At 43.2% G+C, this 20152-nt stretch overlaps 1 protein-coding gene across 2 annotated transcripts in view; it reads right to left on the reverse strand.

Annotated features, from left to right (window-relative positions):
* The window catches only part of LOC115158029 (growth hormone-releasing hormone receptor-like), a 63031-nt gene that overhangs the window by 39209 nt on the left and 3670 nt on the right, over positions 1-20152 (reverse strand). Inside the window, exons 2-4 of one of the 2 annotated variants that reach the window (XM_029706487.1) lie at positions 5286-5442; positions 2755-2862; positions 2385-2482 (exon numbers count right to left, since the gene is read on the reverse strand). In XM_029706487.1, coding sequence (XP_029562347.1) covers positions 2385-2482; positions 2755-2862; positions 5286-5442 — 363 coding nt within the window. Of the gene's footprint in view, positions 1-2384; positions 2486-2754; positions 2863-5285; positions 5443-20152 lie in introns of both variants that reach the window. The other variant, XM_029706486.1, reaches the window with a different exon arrangement.

Consider the following 20152-nt stretch of genomic DNA (forward strand, 5'->3'; position numbering starts at 1 on the left):
AAAAAAAACGGGAAAACAAGATTTACCGTTAGTGAGAAATGCAAAAATTTGTGTTTTATTTTTGGAATTAAAATAATTAGACTTGGAAATCTATTTCCTTTTTATTTTGTTTTCATAACCATTGCAGAATACATTTCTCACCTTTTCTGGCTGTGATGGGTTCATATTCCCGAAGTATCCATATAACAACTTACCATGCCCATCTCTCATTTAATTGTCCATAAAAATTGTCCATAGTTTTTTCTTTCAGAAACGGTCACAGTCCTTTGCCAAATACAGCATAAGTTATTGCACAAGATTAAAACATTCTGCCAACACCTCCAAAAAACATTTGATCAAATGTGCCATTGCTCTTTGGTTTATAAACTACTATGGCCTCATTCCAATAGTTTCAGCCTCTCATAGTGTGAGTGCTGATCTAGGGTCAGTTCTGCCTTTTAGATCCTAATGAATATGATTGTATGGACAGGCGGACCTGATCCCAGATCAGCGGTCCTTCTCTGAGACATGTAAACCCTGCTAACTGTCTCTTAATCATATCATTATTCATGACTCATACAAGTGATTCATCATAAACATAATCATCTCACGTCTACCCAACGAAAACTAGGCTATTCATGGTTGCCAATCAAATCGTGTCTTCGTGGGCATTGTTGAGTTTTCAACTGTGGTACTGATTATGTGAAGATACAAAAATCCAAGCCAAAAACCTCTAATCTGGTTTACAGGAATGATCCACTACACAAACAAAATACAACTAAATATCCATCCTCACTCTTTAAAAGGATACAAATGTATTTATTACTAAGCTATAGAATTCTACACAAATGAGGGACATTTAGATATGGATAGACTCTCCAAATCGTTATTGTTCCAAATAACTATATCGTTCTAAAATTGAAATGACATGGTCATTTTATTCCGTTGAAATCAAATTCCAATAAATATATACAAAACGAGAGACAATTACATATGAATAGACTCTCCAAATCGTTATTGGTCCGTCGTTGAAATGACATGGGTATATTTCACTTAAATTGACTACTCAATCAGTAGTGAGTAGGTTAATATCTTAATTTAACAATGGAAACTCAGCCTTCCGCCAACAACCCCTTCATTCATTTTTATGTGTGCCATAATTGCACTTGATTCCAACATAGTACAGTACAGGCGAACGTAAGTCTGCCCTTCAACAGACTTCCAACAGCATGAAGCAATTTCATATGGTAAAATGTAGGATGTTTCAATTCAACTGTCTGCAATGATGATTGTTGATTGCTTTTCTGGTGTCCAAACTTTGAATCCTGTCCACTAATGTCATTCATGAAACACTCAAATGTCTATCCATTTCCTCCAAGGACCAGATGCAGTCAGGGCTAAGGTTGCAAAGGGAGTGTATATTATTGGAAACTTTTTAAGTTTACCAGTAAACTACCAGAATTTTGGTAACTTTCAAGGATTTTATGTACTCTATCACAAGATATCTAGTAGCCCTGTTGGGTACTTCAGATTATTACAGCTGTGGTGTAATTATCTCTGGCCCACTGTCTGTCCATAAACACATGTAAAATATATAAAACAATTAAATAAGATTTCAAAAATAATATTAATAACAAAGCTGTAAAACATTATCCTAAATATAAACCATCAACTTAGTGAAAACCATTGGTGTTTAGTCTGAGAGTTTCAGTATGAAATATCCTTTAGATTTTTATTTACACACTTTTACTTATTTTACTATGTCAATATGTATTTGTTGTGACTGTTTTGGCGTCAAACTGGTGGCTGTTGTAAACAAAGTCAATAGTTGGATGAGGTTAAAATAAAATAAAAAATACAAAATACAAAATTAAAATTATTCCAAATAATTCCAATGTTGATTAGATGCTTTTTTTCATTAATTAGGCTATTTTCTCTTGAACCATATGATCTATCTACAAAAAACATGAATACTATATATGAATACCAATGTTATTCAAGTATAAATTACCAAAGTTACGATAGATTGCTATAGACTTTCTGTTAATTGCCAAAATTACTGAAGATTCCAGTAACTTTGGTAAATTACCGGTAGCTTTGCAACCCTAGTCAGGGCTCACTTCCCTTAGTAAACAGTAGGAATCAAGCTAGGGAGATTGTAGTCCATGACTATGGGTAAAATGTTCTTGCATGCCCCTATGAATTATTTCAGATCAAAATGCATTTGGCATTGTTTCAAACCAAATACTGTCAAAACACATTGATATAGCTGCAGTTCAGTCGATTGCATTGACAGACAACAGCTGTAAAGCTATTGTTAATAAAAACAGTACACTGCAGATACTCATGATGACCCCCTGACCTTATCACATGACCCTTCTCTCTAAACTCTCTCTTTCTCTCACCTCTGGAACGTGAATGTTGTCATCCACACTACAGGCTATGTGGTACGGAGGGAAGGGTCGAGACCATCCGTTGCTAGTGCAGTTTCGGCTGACTGACCCTGCTGAGGTAGAGGTCAAAGGTTAGGAGTCACCTGTGATGAGAAACAGAAGCCCTATGAGGGGCTGGACTATGGGCTGTCAGTCACTGCGACTGACAGGGATTGAAAGCCAGTGGAAAACGGACAGAGAGAGAATTACTGTAAAAGAGAAAAGCATAACATAGTACCTGTATGTCATTGTATATTATATGTATACTTTATACAGTACATCATGGTATCTCCGCCCACACACGTTCCCCCCTGCCCTTCACTGTGACAAATGTGAACTGCACCTGTGTTATTCCCAAAAAGAGAGAAGACAGCAGGACAGGCCATGTGGAATGTCTCCCCAACCGCAGCATATGGCCAACACACCACAGAGTCCCAGAACGGTAGACAACCTTCCGGAGAGAGAGTGAGAGTAAGAGAGGGAGAGAGGGAGTCAGAGAGGGAAAGATAGAGCACGAAAGAGACACAGATAAGAGAGAGAGAGACAGAGCGAGAAAGACACAGAGATAAAGGTGATGTGTGGTCTACTCAGTTACCTGTACGTTTCTGTAAGAAAAGGTACAGTATGTTACCATAAATTCCAAAGCAACTTTGGTTTAGCAGTACATTACTGTAAATGTACAGTGATCAGTGGTGGCTGCTGAGTGGAGGATGGCATCAACACACATGGAAACCATGTGTTCAATATATTTGATACAATTCCACTTATTCCGTTCCAGCCATTCCCACGAGCCCATCCTCCCCAATTAAGGTGCCACCAACATCCTGCGACAGCAATGTACTGTAAAAACAAAGTTTCTTCGGAATTTACGGTAACACACTATACCTTTGTACTGGCTGCCAGTAAATTACCGTAAAAAGAACATACATTTTTCAGTGTACTTAATTAATCGAAACCTAAACACAATATCAATAATTGAATCTTGCTATAAATGACATACATACAGTTGAAGTCGGAGGTTTACATACACCTTTGCCAAATACATTTAAACTCAGTTTTTCACAATTCCTGACTTTTAATCCTAGTAAAAATTCCCTGTCTTAGTTCAGTTAGGATCACCACTTTATTTTAAGAAAGTGAAATGTCAGAATAATAGTAGAGAGAATTATTTATTTCAGCTTTTATTTATTTCATCCCATTCCCAGTGGGTCAGAAGTTTACATACACTCAATTAGTATTTGGTAGCATTGCCTTTAAATTGTTTAACTTGGGTCAAACATTTCGGGTAGCCTTCTACAAGCTTCCCACAACAAGTTGGGTGAATTTTGGTCCATTCCTTCTGACAGAGCTGGTGTAACTGAGTCAGGATTGTAGGCCTCCTTGCTCGCACACGCTTTTTCAGTTCTGGCCAACAAATTTTCTATAGGATTGAGGTCAGGGCTTTGTGATGGCCACTCCAACACCTTGACTTTGTTGTCCTTAAGCCATTTTGCCACAACTTAGGAAGTATGCTTGGGGTCACTGTCCATTTGGAAGACCCATTTGCGAACAAGCTTTAACTTCCTGACTGATGTCTTGAGATGTTGCTTCAATATATCCACATAATTTTCCTCCCTCATGATTCCATCTATTTTGTGAAGAGCACCAGTCCCTCCTGCAGCAAAGCACCCCCACAACATGATGCTGCCACCCCCGTGTTTCACATTTGAGATGGTGTTCTTCGGCTTGCAAGCCTCCCCCTTTTACCTCCAAACATAACGATGGTCATTATGGCCAAACAGTTCTATTTTTGTTTTATCAGACCAGAAGACATTTCTCCATGTGCAGTTGCAAACCGTTTGTCTGACTTTTTTATGGCGGTTTTGGAGCAGTGGCTTCTTTCCTGCTGAGCGGCCTTTCAGGTTATGTCGATATAGGGTGCGTTTTACTGTGGCAATAGATACTTTTGTACCAGTTTCCTCCAGCATCTTCACAAGGTCCTATGCTGTTGTTCTGGGATTGATTTGCACTTTTCGCACCAAAGTACGTTAATCTCTAGGAGACAGAACGCCTCTCCTTCCTGAGTGGTATGACAGCTGCGTGGTCCCATGGTGTTTATACTTGCGTACTATTGTTTGTACAGATGAACGTGGTACCTTCAGGCGTTTGGAAATTGCTCCCAAGGATGAACCAGACTTGTGAAGGTCTACAATTGTTTTTCTGAGGTCGTGGCTGATTTCTTTAGATTTTCCCATGATGTCAAGCAAAGAGGCACTGAGTTTGAAGGTAGGCCTTGAAATACATCCACAGGTACACCTCCAATTGACTCAAATGATGTCAATTAGCCTATCAGAAGCTTCTAAAGCCATGACATCATTTTCTGGAATTTTCCAAGCTGCTTAAAGACACAGTCAACTTAGTGTATGTAAACCTCTGACCCACTGGAATTGTGATACAGATTATTTCACTTATAATTCACTGTATGTAAACAATTGTTGGAAAAATTACTTGTGTCATGCACAAAGTAGATGTCCTAACTGACTTGCCAAATCTATAGTTTGTTAACAAGACATTTGTGGAGTGGTTGAAAAATGAGTTTTAATGACTCCAACCTAAGTGTATGTAAACTTCCGACTTCAACTGTATCTTACGTCCTCTCTTTTGATATATCATAATACATGATTACTTTTCCACTATGATAGTTTTCCCCTCTGAATCTGTCCTTTCCACAAATGATTCTCTGCAAACCATTTATTCAATGGTGGACTCTCACGTTTAGATGTGAACATATATCATATTATGACAATCTATACTCGAGATCTAATCTATGAGCCAGCCGTAAACTGGAGTGAGAAAACGTAATGGGTGATTCTAGGAGGATAATTTCACGGATACCTAGCATACTGTGGTTCTGCAATGCATCGAAGTTGAAAAGTACTGTACTGTTTTCAACTGTACTGTGGTTCTGCTCTGCAATGTATCGAAGACAACGCCGCTCCTCCCTCTCCAGCTGAAAGATGTACTCGCAGTCTGGGTGCAGACTCGACAGAACCTGGCGAGAGGGGGGGGGGGGGGGGGGGCAGAGACAGACAGACAAACAGAGAGCAAGAGAGAAACAGTGAGAGAGGGGGGGGGCAGAGACAGACAGACAAACAGAGAGCAAGAGAGAAACAGTGAGGGGGGGGGGAGAGACTACTATTGGAACAAAAATGTAAACCATCGAGACAAAACTAATAATTTTCACCAGAAGTGTATGGAAGAACACTCAAGTCTCTTTCCAGCAACCCACCTACCCAGGCTAGGCCTGATTGGCTAAATGGGTGTTATGTGACTATAGTCACGCAAGAGTGACATCAGGCCCCATAGCAACCTGCCTAGCAACAGAGGTATGAACTGCCCTGTACTGAAAGACAAGAGTCAGGATCTGGGGGATGGTAATCTACTTGATTCAACCTGAGGTCACAAAGTTTCTGTCTCTAAGACAGGCTGAGGGAGTAGGGTTTTCTACAGCCGCCCCAAAATGTAAATAGTACATTTTTAACTCTGTAAAACCAGCTTACATGTCTTGTTGTCTAGCGAAAATTTTTGTGGAAGGTACAGTACTACGCAGCGCACAGACCACCACGCGCAGTCAACTTAGTCGAGATACGTTGAGTTTCCTTGAGTTTCCTTGTAGGCCTATTTGCCAGCGAAAATGTATAAATACCATATACAGGGGTATTTCGGAAAAGCAACAGCATGGTTTTTCAATGCCATCAATTCCTTCAAAACGATTTCTTTGAAGTTTTTCAATACGTTTGAATATTTGCAGCTACTTTTTAAGTTAATATCTGCAGTCAACCTGTGCAATGCATTAGGGAAAAAAGTGGATTGCGTTATTCAATTCATATGTCACATTATTTTACATTATGAAACTTACCGTAGTTCCCCAGAACAGTTGAGCCAGTCACGTTTGTTTGTAAATAGCACAACGGGAGAAAGCAGGAGCTGGCGAGTCCATAGCGTTCAATATCTATCAGTGAGTCTCTGTTGTGCAGAGCACATGAGGTGATGAAGATACACTTGTAAGCAATTCACTACTAAATGTTTGCCCTCAGATATCTTATAAATGGCTTTCTGCCAGAAGTCAAAGAGCTTTGGATTTAACTGTCTTTGCAATGAGTTATTTTCGGTTTTCGCTCCTCAGCATTTAGCTAACAGCGTCTATGTGATTTCGCTATTAGTTTGTGCTAATTTAGTTAGCATTCTGGTAATAAGGGGCACAATGGGCTTTTCTTGCATTTTTAGCACCCCTTGTGTGCTATGCCGGTAATATTGTAAATCCCGGGATGAGAGAAGGACGGTATAGTGATATGAAAATCTGGATACCACCCAAGCTTACTGTATAGCCTAATGCCTGTTTGTTTGAGTCTTTTGTTAAATGTGAAACAATGTCAAATAAAATAGTTATTGTCACATGCATAAACAACAGGTGTAGACTAACAGTGAAATACTTACAACCATGCAGATTACAATAAAAAATGGTAAAACGAGGACTAAATAAATACACAATGAGCAATGATACAGTAGCTTGGCTATATACGAGCCGATGTGCAGAGGTACGATAGGCAATAGACACTAGCAGCAGCATATGTAACGTATGGAGGTGTGTGGCGAATGTGTGCCTGTGTATACGTGTTGTGTGAGTGACTGTGTGTGTGTGTATGATTTGGAGTGTCAGTGTAAGTATGTTTGAGTGTGTGGGTAGAGTCCAGTGTGTGTGCATCCGTTTCCTGTAGTCCACGATCAGCTCATTTGTCTTGCTGACGTTGAGGGAGAGGTTGTTGTCCTGGCACCACACTGCCAGGTGTCTGACCTCCTCCCTATAGGCTGTCTCATCATCGTTGGTGATCAGGCCTACTACCACTGTCGTGTCATCAGCAAACTTGATGATGGTGTTGGAGATGTGCACGGCCACACAGTCGTGGGGGAACAGGGAGTACAGGAGGGGAATAGGCACGCACCCTTGAGGGGCCTCCGTGTTGACGGTCAGCGTGGAGGATGTGTTTTGACTACCCTTACCAACTGGGGGCAGCCCATCAAGAAGCCAGGATCCAGTTGCAGAGGGATGCGTTCAGTCTCAGGGTCATTAGCTTAGTGATGAGCTTGGAGGGAACTATGGTGTTGAAAGCTGAGCTGTAGTCAATGAACAGCATTCTCATGTAGGTGTTCCTTTTCTCCAGGTGGGAAAGGTCAGTGTGGAGTGCAATAGAGATTGCGTCATCTGTGGATCAGTTTGTGCCATATGCAAATTGTAGTGGGTCCAGGGTTTCTGGGATGTTGGTGTTGATGTGAGCCATGACCAGCCTTTGAAAGCATTTCATGGATACAGATGTGAGTGCTATGGGCGGTAGTCATTTAGACGGATTACCTTGGCGTCCTTGGCACAGAGACTATGGTGGTCTGCTTGAAACATGTAGGTATTACAGACTGGGTCAGGGAAAAGTTGAAAATGTCAGTGAAGTCCTTGCCAGCTAGTCAGCGCATACTCTGAGTATGCGTCCTGGTAATCTGTCTGGCCCTGCGGCCTTGTGAATATTAACCTGCTTTAAAAGGTCTTACTCACATCGGCTACGGAGAGCGTGGTTACACAGTCGTCCGGAACAGCCAGTGCTCTCAGACATGGTTCAGTGTTGCTTGCCTCGAAGCGATCATAGAAGGCATTTAGCTTGTCTGGTAGGCTTGCGTCACTGGGTAGCTCCCGGCTGGGTTTCCCTTTGTAATTCATGACAGTTTGCAAGCCCTGCCAAATCCAACGAGAGTCAGAGCCTGTGTAGTAGATTTCAATCTTTGTCCTGTATTGACTCTATGCCTGTTTGATGATTCATCGGAGGGCATAGCGGGATTTCTTGTAAGCGGATTAGTGTCCCACTCCTTGAAAGCGGCAGCTCTAGCCTTTTGCTCAGTGCGGATGTTGACTGTAATCCATGGCTTCTGGTTGGGATATGTACATACTATTAATGTGGGGACGACGTCGTAAATGCACTTATTAATGAAGCCGGTGACTGATGTGGTAAACTCTGGATAGCGAAACAGTCCTGTAGCTTAGCATCTGCTTCATCAGACCACTTCCATCTTGAACACGTCACTGGTACTTCCTGTTTGAGTTTTTGCTTCTAATCAGTAACCAGGAGGTTAGATTTATGGTCAGAGGGCGAGAGTGGAGTAAATGTGAACTAGAGTTATTTTTCCTCTAGGTGAAATGGATTTCAGTTTTCCTGCATTAAAATCCCAGGACACTAGGAGCGCCGCTTCTGGATGAGCATTTTCTTGTTTGTTTATAGCTCGTTGAGTGTGGTCTTAGTGCTAGCATCAGTTTGTGGTGGTAAATAGACAGCTTCAAGTCCTGGTCCAGTCCTGTTGTGTCTGTTTGCTGTTTTTCATTAAAACCCTCCCGTGCATGCATGGCTGTGTGTCCCCAGTTGCCGCCCTGTAAAAGTCAATGGCTGTAGGGCACTGGCGGAGATGTAAGTCCCGCCGCCCCATGTCGCCCCCCCTTCAGTGGTGGATGGAGTGGGCAGTAAGGGGCAAGGTACTCACAGTATCTGTGAGGCTGGGCTGGGCTGTCCAGCAGGAGTCAGGGCAGTCCATGCCCGTGCTGCGGGAGGTGTCCAGGCTGGTGGAGGAGGCCATCCCACGGAGGCGGGCCAGGCATCCTTGGACGGAACAGGGAAAGAGAGCTGGTCAGAAGGTGGCTCTCCCACGGGGGCTGGATGTTCATCCAGGTCTGTAACCGGAGGCAGGCCCAGATCTGGTCTGGCCTGTGGATCCAGGGCTGGGGCTGGATCAGGCAGTGTGGCAGGGATGGGGCTGGACACCAGACCCAGTGCTGGTTGTGGGCCTAGCAGTGATATGTTTTCAGGGGCCGGTGAAGGCGATGGACCTAGGACTGATGCTGGGTCAGCTGATGAGCCAAGGACAGGAACAGGCTTCAGACACAAGGTTGGTGCTGGGTCGGCCAATGGAGATGGTCTGTCGACGGGAGTGGATTAATGGACCAGGACTGAAACCAGGTCAGCTGGTGGGTCCGGGACAGGGCATCGGACCCAGGGCTGGTGCTGGGTCTGACAATGGGCCCAGGTCCGGGCTGGACTGGCCCTCCAGGACGGTAGTGGACATCGGGACCACTTGTGGTGGCACCGGCTGGGGTGCGGAGTGGAGCTCTGCCAGCTGCTGGGACAGCTCGGCCCTCTGTGGCAGTCGCGGGGCAGGCTTGAGCACTGGCAGTCGCTGGTCTGGCAGCACCACTGGCGTCGGGTTAGCTGGCTGAAGCGTGTTGGACAGCATGACTTGGTGCAGCACTGGCGACTGCTCGGCTGGTTCAAGGACTGGCAACTGGAGCCATGGAGGTCGGGTTGGTTCTGATGCAGGCCTTGGCATTTGAATAGATGCCCGCTGAAGCATTGGTTTTGGGGGCACCACTGGCTCCACCTCTGGAGGCCGCTGGGCTGACTGGCGAGCTGGGAGCCGCGTAGCTGGCTGGAGCTAAGGGGTCCTGCATTGTTGGCTGGACATACAGTAGTCCTGGTGGTCGCCTGATGAGCCGAAAGGCTGGCGAGGGCACTGGCTGGAGAAACTCCTGGGGCGCTGGAGTCCGGGTAGCCTCTAAACTAGCCGGCGGGCCGGTTGCCACTCAACACGTGTGAATGGCGGTTGGACCAGTGGCCGAAAAGGTGGCTCTCATATGTGGAAAAAAAAAGCACAGAAATCTATTTAACATTAACCAGGTTTCCATCCAACCTTTTTATGCGAGTAAAGTAAGTTGGATAAAAAATGTCACGACGGGCCTGATGGAAACAGCAAATCTGTCTGTAAACTTTCCAAATGTTGGCAAAACAAAATACGCTAGACAAGGTGGGATCTTTTTGTGTCCGTAAAGTTCATTATGCGAGAAATAGCGTTGGAAACGCCTTTATGCTCAAATATTGATATAATAACCATCATATCGAAGTAAATTTGGAATCACGCGATGATATGTCGTGTGGTCCTCCCACTATGACTTGGGAAAGCATGTCGTTTATTAGGCTACAGAATAAATAAGTTATGATGAACTTCACACTGTGGTGAATGTGCACCGGTGAGTTGCTTTCCATAAATATCTAGAGTCTTACTCTAGTGACATGATGATCGATGCTTGGCTGCTGCTTGACAAATAATAGGAATCTCATCATGTAGGCCCAGGTAGCCTACCCACACTGTATCTGCCAGCTGTTGGCTAAAGCGCATGTGCAAAGACCAGAGTCGCTGTATAATGCTATTTTTTTGTGACAAAATGATCAGTAGAGTTGAAAATGCGATGGAAATACATTTTTTTTTAATGTTGCATTTTTATGTGCACTACACAATCACGCACAGCTTTTTATCAGCAACAAGTCAATTTGATAGAAACACATCTCCCCCTGGGAAAACGTGCATACTGTTTTTCAACCTGGACTCATAGTAAATGTGGACCTCACAAATTAGTATGGTAAGTATTCATTTGTTGATGTCCATTATTAATTTAGTATGATATCTTACAAATTGCAATTCAGACAAAATGTTATGAATTTGTAAACATATGATATGTTACGAATTCCAATTTGGTGTTCCTAACGTTAGCTGGATGGCTAATGGTAACATTAAATAGGTGGCTAACGTTAGCTAGGCTAGGGGTTAGGGGTTAAGGTTAGGGGAAGGGTGAGCTAGCATGCAAAGTAGCTACAAAGTAATAAGTAGTTAATAATTTGCAAAAATGCTAAAGTTGTCCCTGATGGAATTCGAACACGCAAACCTGACCAATCACCCTACTTTCGTTTTGTCTTAAGTAACCATCTGTCTTATGTAAACATACCAAACGTAGCATATCATACCAATTTGAGTGTCCCGGATTTACATTTACTATTATTACGTCTAGTCTGAGACCATGCTAGGTTTTTTTGCAGATTTTAGAATATTCGTATGAAAATCTGTCGCAATTGGATGGAAACCTAGCTATTGACAGGGTCTATGTCCCAAATGGCACCCTATTCCCTATGTAGTGCACTACTTTTTACCGGAGCCTGGTCAAAAGTAGTGCACTACTGCTACATAGGGAATTGGGTGTCATTTGGGACGCTCACAGACAGGGGAACATGAACAGTGACTCATTTCGGCCATACATTATCTGGTACTTGGCAACGTTTTCCTATTAAAAGACCTCTTGCTTTGGGCAAAACAAATCCATCTCCATTGGTGGTGTTAAGTGGAAATGTTTTGAAGAGAGAGAAAGGTGAGGGGAAGGGAGAGCGGCGAGTCAAATGCATTAATTCAGTTTGCTCTAAATGCCACATTCGTTTCAGTTAGGGCATAGGTCATTGTCTCGCCACAATTCAATATGTACACAGGCAAAAACATCAGAGTCCTATAACTTTGAGCTAGACTGCTCTGAATTACCAAGTACCTGTACCTTACAATTAGATGCCGATTACGGATGTCTGCTATAATCTGTCTATCTGTGAATCTATCTGCTACAGGCTGTCCCTATACCTACACTCCTGTATCAGATAGAAGTAGGATAATTAGATCAGTATTTGACATCAGTGGCCTTTCCCTCAGTCTAGTGTAGTCTAACAACACAGATAAGGACATCTGGTTCCCAGAAAGGAGATTGGGGGAGAAGGATGAACATAAATTGCATTTGATGAACGTTTCTCAGGCTTGATTACACCTGCAGGGATGATTCTGTGTTAATGACTATGGTTGCAACATTTTGGGAACTTTCGATTAAATTCCCTAGGTTTTCTAGAAATCCTGGTCGGAGGATTCCAGATTTCCTGCTTCTTCCTTCCTGAATTTATTGAAAGTTCCAGGAATCTTGCAACCCTAGTAATGACACACGCAGTTGTACCTGGATGATCAGAGATGTGGACCAGGAAGATTATTAGAACTATTATCTTCCATGTGGGCAGTACAAGATAAAACATGCTCTTTACAAGACTGAGGAGGTAAAGGGAAGAGTGTGTGTGTGTGTGTGTGAACGCGGCACGGAAGACAGGAGGCGTAACACATACAGTGCCTTCGCAAAGTATTCAGACCCCTTGACTTCTACAGTTTGTTACGTTACAGGCTTATTCTAAAATGGATTACATTTTTGAATAATCTACACATAATACCCCATAATGACGAAGCTAAAAATGTTTTTTTTAGAAATGTTTGCTCATTTATTTTAAAATAAATAATGAAATATCACATTTCCATAAGTATTCAGACCCTTTACTCTGTACTTTGTTAAAGCACCTTTGGCAGTGATTACAGCATCAAGTGTTCTTAGGTATGACGCTGCAAGCTTGGCACGCCATTCTTCTCTGCAGATCCTCAAGCTCTATCAGGTTGGATGGGGAGCGTTGCTGCACAGCTATTTTCAGGTCTCTCCAGAGATGTTCGATCGGGTTCAAGTCCGGGCTCTGGCTGAGCCACTCAAGGACATTCAGACTTGTCCCGAAGCCACTCCTGCGTTGTCTTGGCTGTTGTATGGTGAACCTTCGCCCTAGTCTGAGGTCCTGAGCGCTCTGGAGCAGGTTCTTATCAAGGAGCTCTCTGTATATTGCGCCGTTCATCTTTGCCTCGATCCTAACTAGTCTCCCAGTCCCTGCCGCTGAAAAACATCCCCACAGCATGATGCTGCCACAACCATGCTTCACCGTAGGGATGGTGCCAGGTTTCCTCCAGACGTGATGGTTGGCACTCAGGCCAAATAGTTCAATCTTTGTTGTTTCATCAGACCAGAGAATCTTGTTTCCCATGGTCTGAGAATCTTTAGGTGCCTTTCGCAAACTCCAAGCGGGCTGTCATGTGCCTTTTACTGAGGCGTGGCTTCTGTCTGGCCTCTCTACCATAAAGGCCTGATTGGTGGAGTGCTGCAGAGATGGTTGTCCTTCTGGAAGGTTCTTCCATCTCCACAGAGGAACTCTGAAGCTCTGTCAGAGTGACCACCTCCCTGACCAAGAGCCTTCACCCCCGATGGCTCAGTTTGGCCGGGCAGCCAGCTCTAGGACGAGTCTTGGTGGTTCCAAACTTATTCCATTTAAGAATGATGGAGGCCATTGTGTTCTTTTGCAACCTTCAATGCTGCAGACATTTTTTAGTACCCTTCCCCAGATCTGTGCCTCGACACAATCCTGTCTCAGAGCTCTACGGACAATTTCTTCACCTCACGGCTTGGTTTTTGCTCTGACATGAACTGCCAACTGTGGGACCTTATACTGTTTCCGCTTTGTCATTATGGAGTATTGTGTGTAGATTGCTGAGGAACATTTTTTATTTAATCCATTTGAGAATAAAGCTGTAACGTAACAAAATGTGGAAAAAGGGAAGGGGTCTGAATACTTTCCGAAGGCACTGTACATGCATTCTCTTCCATTTTCAATTCACTTCCATTTTTATGTGTTAGAGTATGTTTGTGGATTTGTTAGTCTAATATGTTGTGCTTGTGTGGATGGACATACTTATACTTCACTTTGAATCAAAGAAGGAAAAGAGCACAACAGACCATGCCAGAAAGGAAGTTGTTAGTAGGGCCAAGCAATCATTTTCTTTGCCACGTTAATGACTATTCTGAACACAGTCACCCTTGATTCAGTGCCACTCTCCTTGTGATGCATAGAGTGAAAAGAAAAAAAAGCCCCAAATGATTCCCATTGGTCCACCAACTCCACTCTGCCTCCCCTTGAGAACCCGGTTTTCCTCATCCACGAATATCTTCAGTCTCTTCCAATCAGAAGACGCGACTTAGTATCATTTACAAGCGCTATGAGATAAAAGAAAGATAAATCCCTCCGAGGGAAAACAGACAATATCTGGACTTCACATAACGACATGTGTCCATTTCCTCAAATGGCACCTCTACAGCACTTTCAATCTATATGATAATCACAAAATGATTATACCTATATGGCCTAGGAGCCAAGGGCAAAATAATTCAAGGGCTTAAATCAAGCACAACTGTGGTTCATAAAATGTCTACGTCCCAAATGGCACCCCATACATAGTGAACTATGGGCCCTGGTCAACAATAGTGCACTATATATGGAATACGGTCCCATTTGGGGTGCAACCATTGTATATGAGTGCATGTTTGATGTGATCAAAATTATGTTCATCCAGATAAATTGTTTTCAATGATGGCGCACATCCCAACCTTAATGGGAACTGTCATACTGATGTGGAAACGATTTGGGTTAGGTTCAGCCCATGTAGTGAGAGATGTGTGTCTCTTCGGTCATGAGCAAATAAGGCTAGATAGAGGAGGGCTGAAGAGGTATAATGGTTCTTGATTACTGCAGCATTAGTAGCGGACCTTAGCGCGGGACCTGAATCTTTCCACCTCTCTGCAAAATTGTGTTTTAAAAACACTCACCGTACTCGGTCTCACATCTGCTGACAACACACAGTGGCTGCGTCCCAATGGCGCCATATTCCCTATATAGTGCACTACCTTTGACCAAAAGCAGTGCACTATAAAGGGAATAGGGTGACATTTGGGACGAGCCGGGGACAATGTCTCGTCACTTTTCCCAACACACATGCCTTCTCACCACTACACTCAAACACTGAATTCCATATCGAATGCTAGCCTCTTCACCGTAGATCTGAGAGGATTGGCTACATATAAGCGTTACGGTAATTGCTTCTGATGGGGTTGCCATTTTGCTTCCATCTATCCAATCCTCTCAGATCTAGAGTGTAGGGGCTAAGGGTCAATATGGAACTGAGTAGAGTCGCACTATGTGTGTCTGGATCAGTGTTGAGTAGGGTAGGTTAAGTAGGGTAGGTAATTACAAGTCTCTGAGCGAGAGAAGAGAGGCGAAGCCACAGCAAAAAAGAGGCAGAAATGTGTGTTCACTATGATATAGCTAGTGGCATAGTCATTTCAACTAAAATAAGCTCAGGGTTTATGTTAATGTCTGTAAGATATGCAGGTCATACAGTCGGCCATGTTGGAATACGATGAGAGAGCTAATGCTAATCACATCACTAGTTTGACCTTTGAACTTGTTGTACAAATTATCTCCTTCCTACGTTTGTGAAATATGAAGGTAATGTCGGTTATGCTAAGATCACGTATATGATTAACTGGAATATGCTAAGAGATCTAAGCTAACCACATCACTAGCCTTGTACGAACCATCCTGATTTCGCAAGCTTACATTCTGTTACACTAGCGAAACAGAGGGGAAGCTAAACAGAATGTAAGCTTGTGAGATCAGGAGGGTTCATATGAGACTACCACATTACTTTAGTTGGGCATTTGAACATGCTTTGTAAAGCAGCACCTCCTGTTGCGGTCTTCCTTATTGGCTCATTGGCTTCATTACAACAACAAATCGACAGCGTGTGTGTCAACAACACACACGTAGAATTCTCCATATGTGTACACACCAGATGTTATTTTCTTCTCGTTCGGCTGCTGAGGGGAGAAACAAAATGGATCGTTGATTCTGATAAAGGACTTTATTTCTTTGGATAAGCTGAGGCACAACGACGACTTCATCTCCCTGGAGTAGAAAAGTGTAGATAAGTCAAAGGTTGCATCCCAAATGGTATCCTATTCCCTACATAGTGCACCTCTTTTGACCTGTTGAACAGTAGTGCACGACGTAGGGAATGAGGTGCTATTCGGGACGTCACCACAATCATTCAGCAGGGTTTGTGAATTAAATGGAGACAATTAGGGATATTATCTGTCTGGAGATTCAGATCAAACGCAGTAATTGGTGTTGTTCCGCGAGCTTGAATTACAACAGTTTAGGCTCAGGGCATCTGGGAGCTTGGCCACACAGTGTTTTAATTCTGCATCGCAAACAATGGCAACAGATGCAAACAGACACAGGCACACAGCTCTCTACACACACTCCATCCCTCTCGAAAACACAGGCGTGGATGTGCACGCGCATGCACAGACAAACAGAAGCAAGCCACTGTGGACACGGTGGAGCCTGAGTGAATGTCAACTGATCTACTATCACCAATAGATTCATTTGTCACCGTAGGTCCTAAATGTCACTCTTGTCACTGAAAATGTCACATTTTGTTGGTGATGGGGGACAGAATGGGGGGAAAAGAATGATTCACTGTCAATTCTCCACTTCTCAAATTACTCCACCCAATGGAACAGGAACCACAACTTATTAAGGCTTCATATAGCATACATAAACAGTTCACAAGCACTTTAAAGATGCTTCACAAATCCTCTATAAGCTTATGTCAGACTCTACAAAGGGGTGTTTAAAGGGTGACATAACAGCTCCCTATGTAGGTCGGTACATTGCCAAATATGACCAAAGATTCTGAGGTGGAGAGCGAAGGGCTACCATTGGATAAAATACGTCAGGCATCCCAATGCTCAACTTCCAACTTCGATTTCCGTCGCCGGTAACAACACGTTTTTTGTATTTTCTGTTATACTTGATCCAGTTTGCTGGAGCTTTTGTTTGCAGTGCCTCTCTGCCTCAGGAATACCGAACTGTTTCCGAGGATGAGGGGTAAAGAGCCTGGTTAATGCCTTCTTTTGTTCCTAATGCATCGCTAATAGACTAATGAGGGATCTCGTTAAGCAATTTACTCCACAATTATTCTCTCCTTTTGGGTGGAAATGGAAGATGGAGGAACATGAAAGCGGGAGAGAATGCACAGTACATCATGAGAGAGTGGATTTTAGCTTAGAGATAATTAGGTTTGGGCCACACACACACATTCAATACAATATGTTCCTTCCTTACTAGGCTGCTTCATATGGTTGTGCAACAGAACAGTACTGTCTACATACAGACTGCTCCTCCAATGAGGTAAAAGTGGGTTTTCAAAAGCTTATTCAATCTAATATGAGCAGCACTCAACTGAGCGGGAAGTAGCTCAAGAGAAAGATAGACATAGGAAAGGTCAGGGTGGGGAATATATATATAGATATAATTGGAGGGGGAGATCAAAAGAGGGTAAGATAGAGATTGTTCTTTTTAATTGCACTTTTCAATGCCAAAGAACAAAGAATTAGGAAGAATGATTGTGTGTGTGTGTGCGCGAGCGAGGGTAAAAGAGTGAGAGAGAAAGTAAGAGAAAACGAGCAAGCAAGCGAGAGAAAGGAAGGAAGGAAGAATAACCAATGCCTTTTGAGAGCGCCACAGCACAACCTGCCTATAAAGCCAAACCAGAATGCTTTGTTCTCAGCAGGCTGTGAAATGGCCTTTGAAATAGAGGTAAGCCCATTAAGTGCCGACTATCCAGGGTCCATCAGATCAGCTTCACTTTGCAGATGTTGGTTTCTCTTCTGTACAGCTTTTGTCCAGTTGCTAAGGTAATGAGACAGATACACATACTTCCATACTGGTACACACACATTTTAAAACATACACTCTTTCTCTCTAAAACTCTTTCTCTCTAAAAAAATACAAACAAACCCACCCCCCCACCACACACATAATATGCGGTACATTCCGGTTAATTTACGTAAATGCTGTCGCCCTCGTTAGCAATTGATTTTTTAAACATGAATTTGCATAAGTTAGACTCATGTTTATTTTGTGAAAACAGGCGTAAAGCTATGACTTCCAGACATAGGTTGCGCCCCCAAATGTCAACCTATTCCCCGTTTAGTGCACTACGTTTGACCAGGGCATACAGGGCTCTGGTCAAATGTAGTGCCCTACCGTATATAGGGAATAGGGCACCATTTGGAGCGTAACCATAGAGATGGACAAGTGAGAGCTCTCTGTTGACAAAGAGCAGCTGTTGTTTATCAACAGCAGACGGAAATTGCCACTTTCCACTCTCGCGTCTTTTGAGGGAGATAGACGAAATTATGATGATGGTGTCTTTGAAATCTGTGATAGCATTAGCGAGAGAAAGAGAGAGGGGGTGAGAGAAAGTGAGAGAATGAAGGAACGAAAGAGTGGGGGAGAGAGAACGTGTGTGACAGAGACAAGACAAATCGAGAGAAAGAGAACGAGAGAGGGATAACAGAGACATAGAGAGACCCATGGCATTATCATCAGCCGTAAAGGAGGGGGATTGGGTTTGTAATGGAAGCCAACCGGCTCATTAGAATTATCTCTCTTGTGATGCTGCAGTTAGAGGTCAAGGGTCATAGGAATGAGGACGATGAGCTGACATATCGCCACATCACCAAACTTATTTAGGTAATAAGATTGTCCATTATGATTCTGGACACACATATGTATCGTTTTTTTTCTTCATCTAAATCCAGGAAAAACTGTCAGATACTCTCAGCAGTGAGTTGTGACATGAATACAAAACAGATCGTAACTCCCAGCCAGTGATTTAACTGGGCAGATGTCACATACTTTATTATTATCTCCAGGGGGCGCTTTATGTATGTTAATTCAGAACCAGACCCTAATGGTTTGTGGACTCAGTAATGACCAGCCCGGCTGACCATTATAGGCCTACTATAACGCTAACAAGACATTGCACAATTGATCAGTAGGCTACACACTGAGGTGACTTGTTATTTGTAGCTCTGGTCCAGGTTGCTGGTACGTGTTTGTCCACAACTGTGTACTAATGACCTGGACCAGAGCTAGGCTAGTTGGTGTTGCAGCAAAAGTGAGTGGGCCAAGAATAACATTTCATTTTAACAGAGTCAACATCACCCTTGGCTCCGGTGCCTAGCCTGGTCCCAGATCTGTTAGTGCTCTTCCCAACTCCATTGCTGTCATTGTCAAGCCAAACATGACTTGAGTGACAAGGAGTTGGCATGAGAGCACAAAAAGACTGGCACTCAGGCTACAGTATGCCATCCCATGTGGAGGAAGAGGAAGGCCAACATGGTCATACATGACCAGAATATTCCAACAATTCAATACAAAATCTAGCTCGGTGGTCTCAGATCTAATTGGGCTGTCTTGCCAACTCCTAGGCTAAATGGCCATTGTCATCGTCACACAACGCCTATAGAAGGCTGCTAACAGAAAGCACAAACAAGTATTTAGTGTGGAAAGGGAACGCATGGGCTACTTTTAATTTCATAAATGAAACACAGTTAATGTATTAGCCTGGCTACACTTCAAAATGTGGATATGAGGTGACTACCTTTGGACATTGTGGCACAAACAACAATAATGAATCACATCTTTACTCCGCAGATACCACGTACTCCCATTTGATTAACATTAACCTTGCAGAGGAACTTTATAATTGCCTTGCAGAGGAGCAGAGTTTATTAGAATACAATCACAGTGGCAGCACAACCTCATTGATTAGGGGGCTTTCGTGCCATAGATTTAATTACACCAATGAAAGAAATGGACCACTCCACACTCTCCACAGTTCCGATGTACGCACACATGCACGCAAACACACATGTGCTTGTGCTTAAAAATTTATATAGCTACCCCTTGCAGTCTTCACATATTATTTTAATGGGGCCGCTTCATAAAAGTTTCAAAGGGGAAATGAAGAGACACGCTTCGAAGTGCAATTCGTCATCATACACGTGTGCCAGTTTTTGTTATCGATTAACATGTAATACATAGCCTATTCTGTGTAACCTACATCAAGCGCGTAACCTAATTAGTAACGCTCATCGTTGTTTATACTTTTGTAGCCTAATGCGTGATCAATACCGTCCTTAGCATGCGTGTAAGAGCTTCTGCATGCTACTCCTAGCAGAACTCGGCTAGGCGAAGTGAACGTATGGGCTTCTCATACTCGTGATGGGTCGTTCGCCAACGAGTCGGCTCTAGGTGAACGTT

Source organism: Salmo trutta, chromosome 22 (genome assembly GCF_901001165.1).
Source record: "Salmo trutta chromosome 22, fSalTru1.1, whole genome shotgun sequence".
NCBI lineage: Eukaryota > Metazoa > Chordata > Actinopteri > Salmoniformes > Salmonidae > Salmo > Salmo trutta.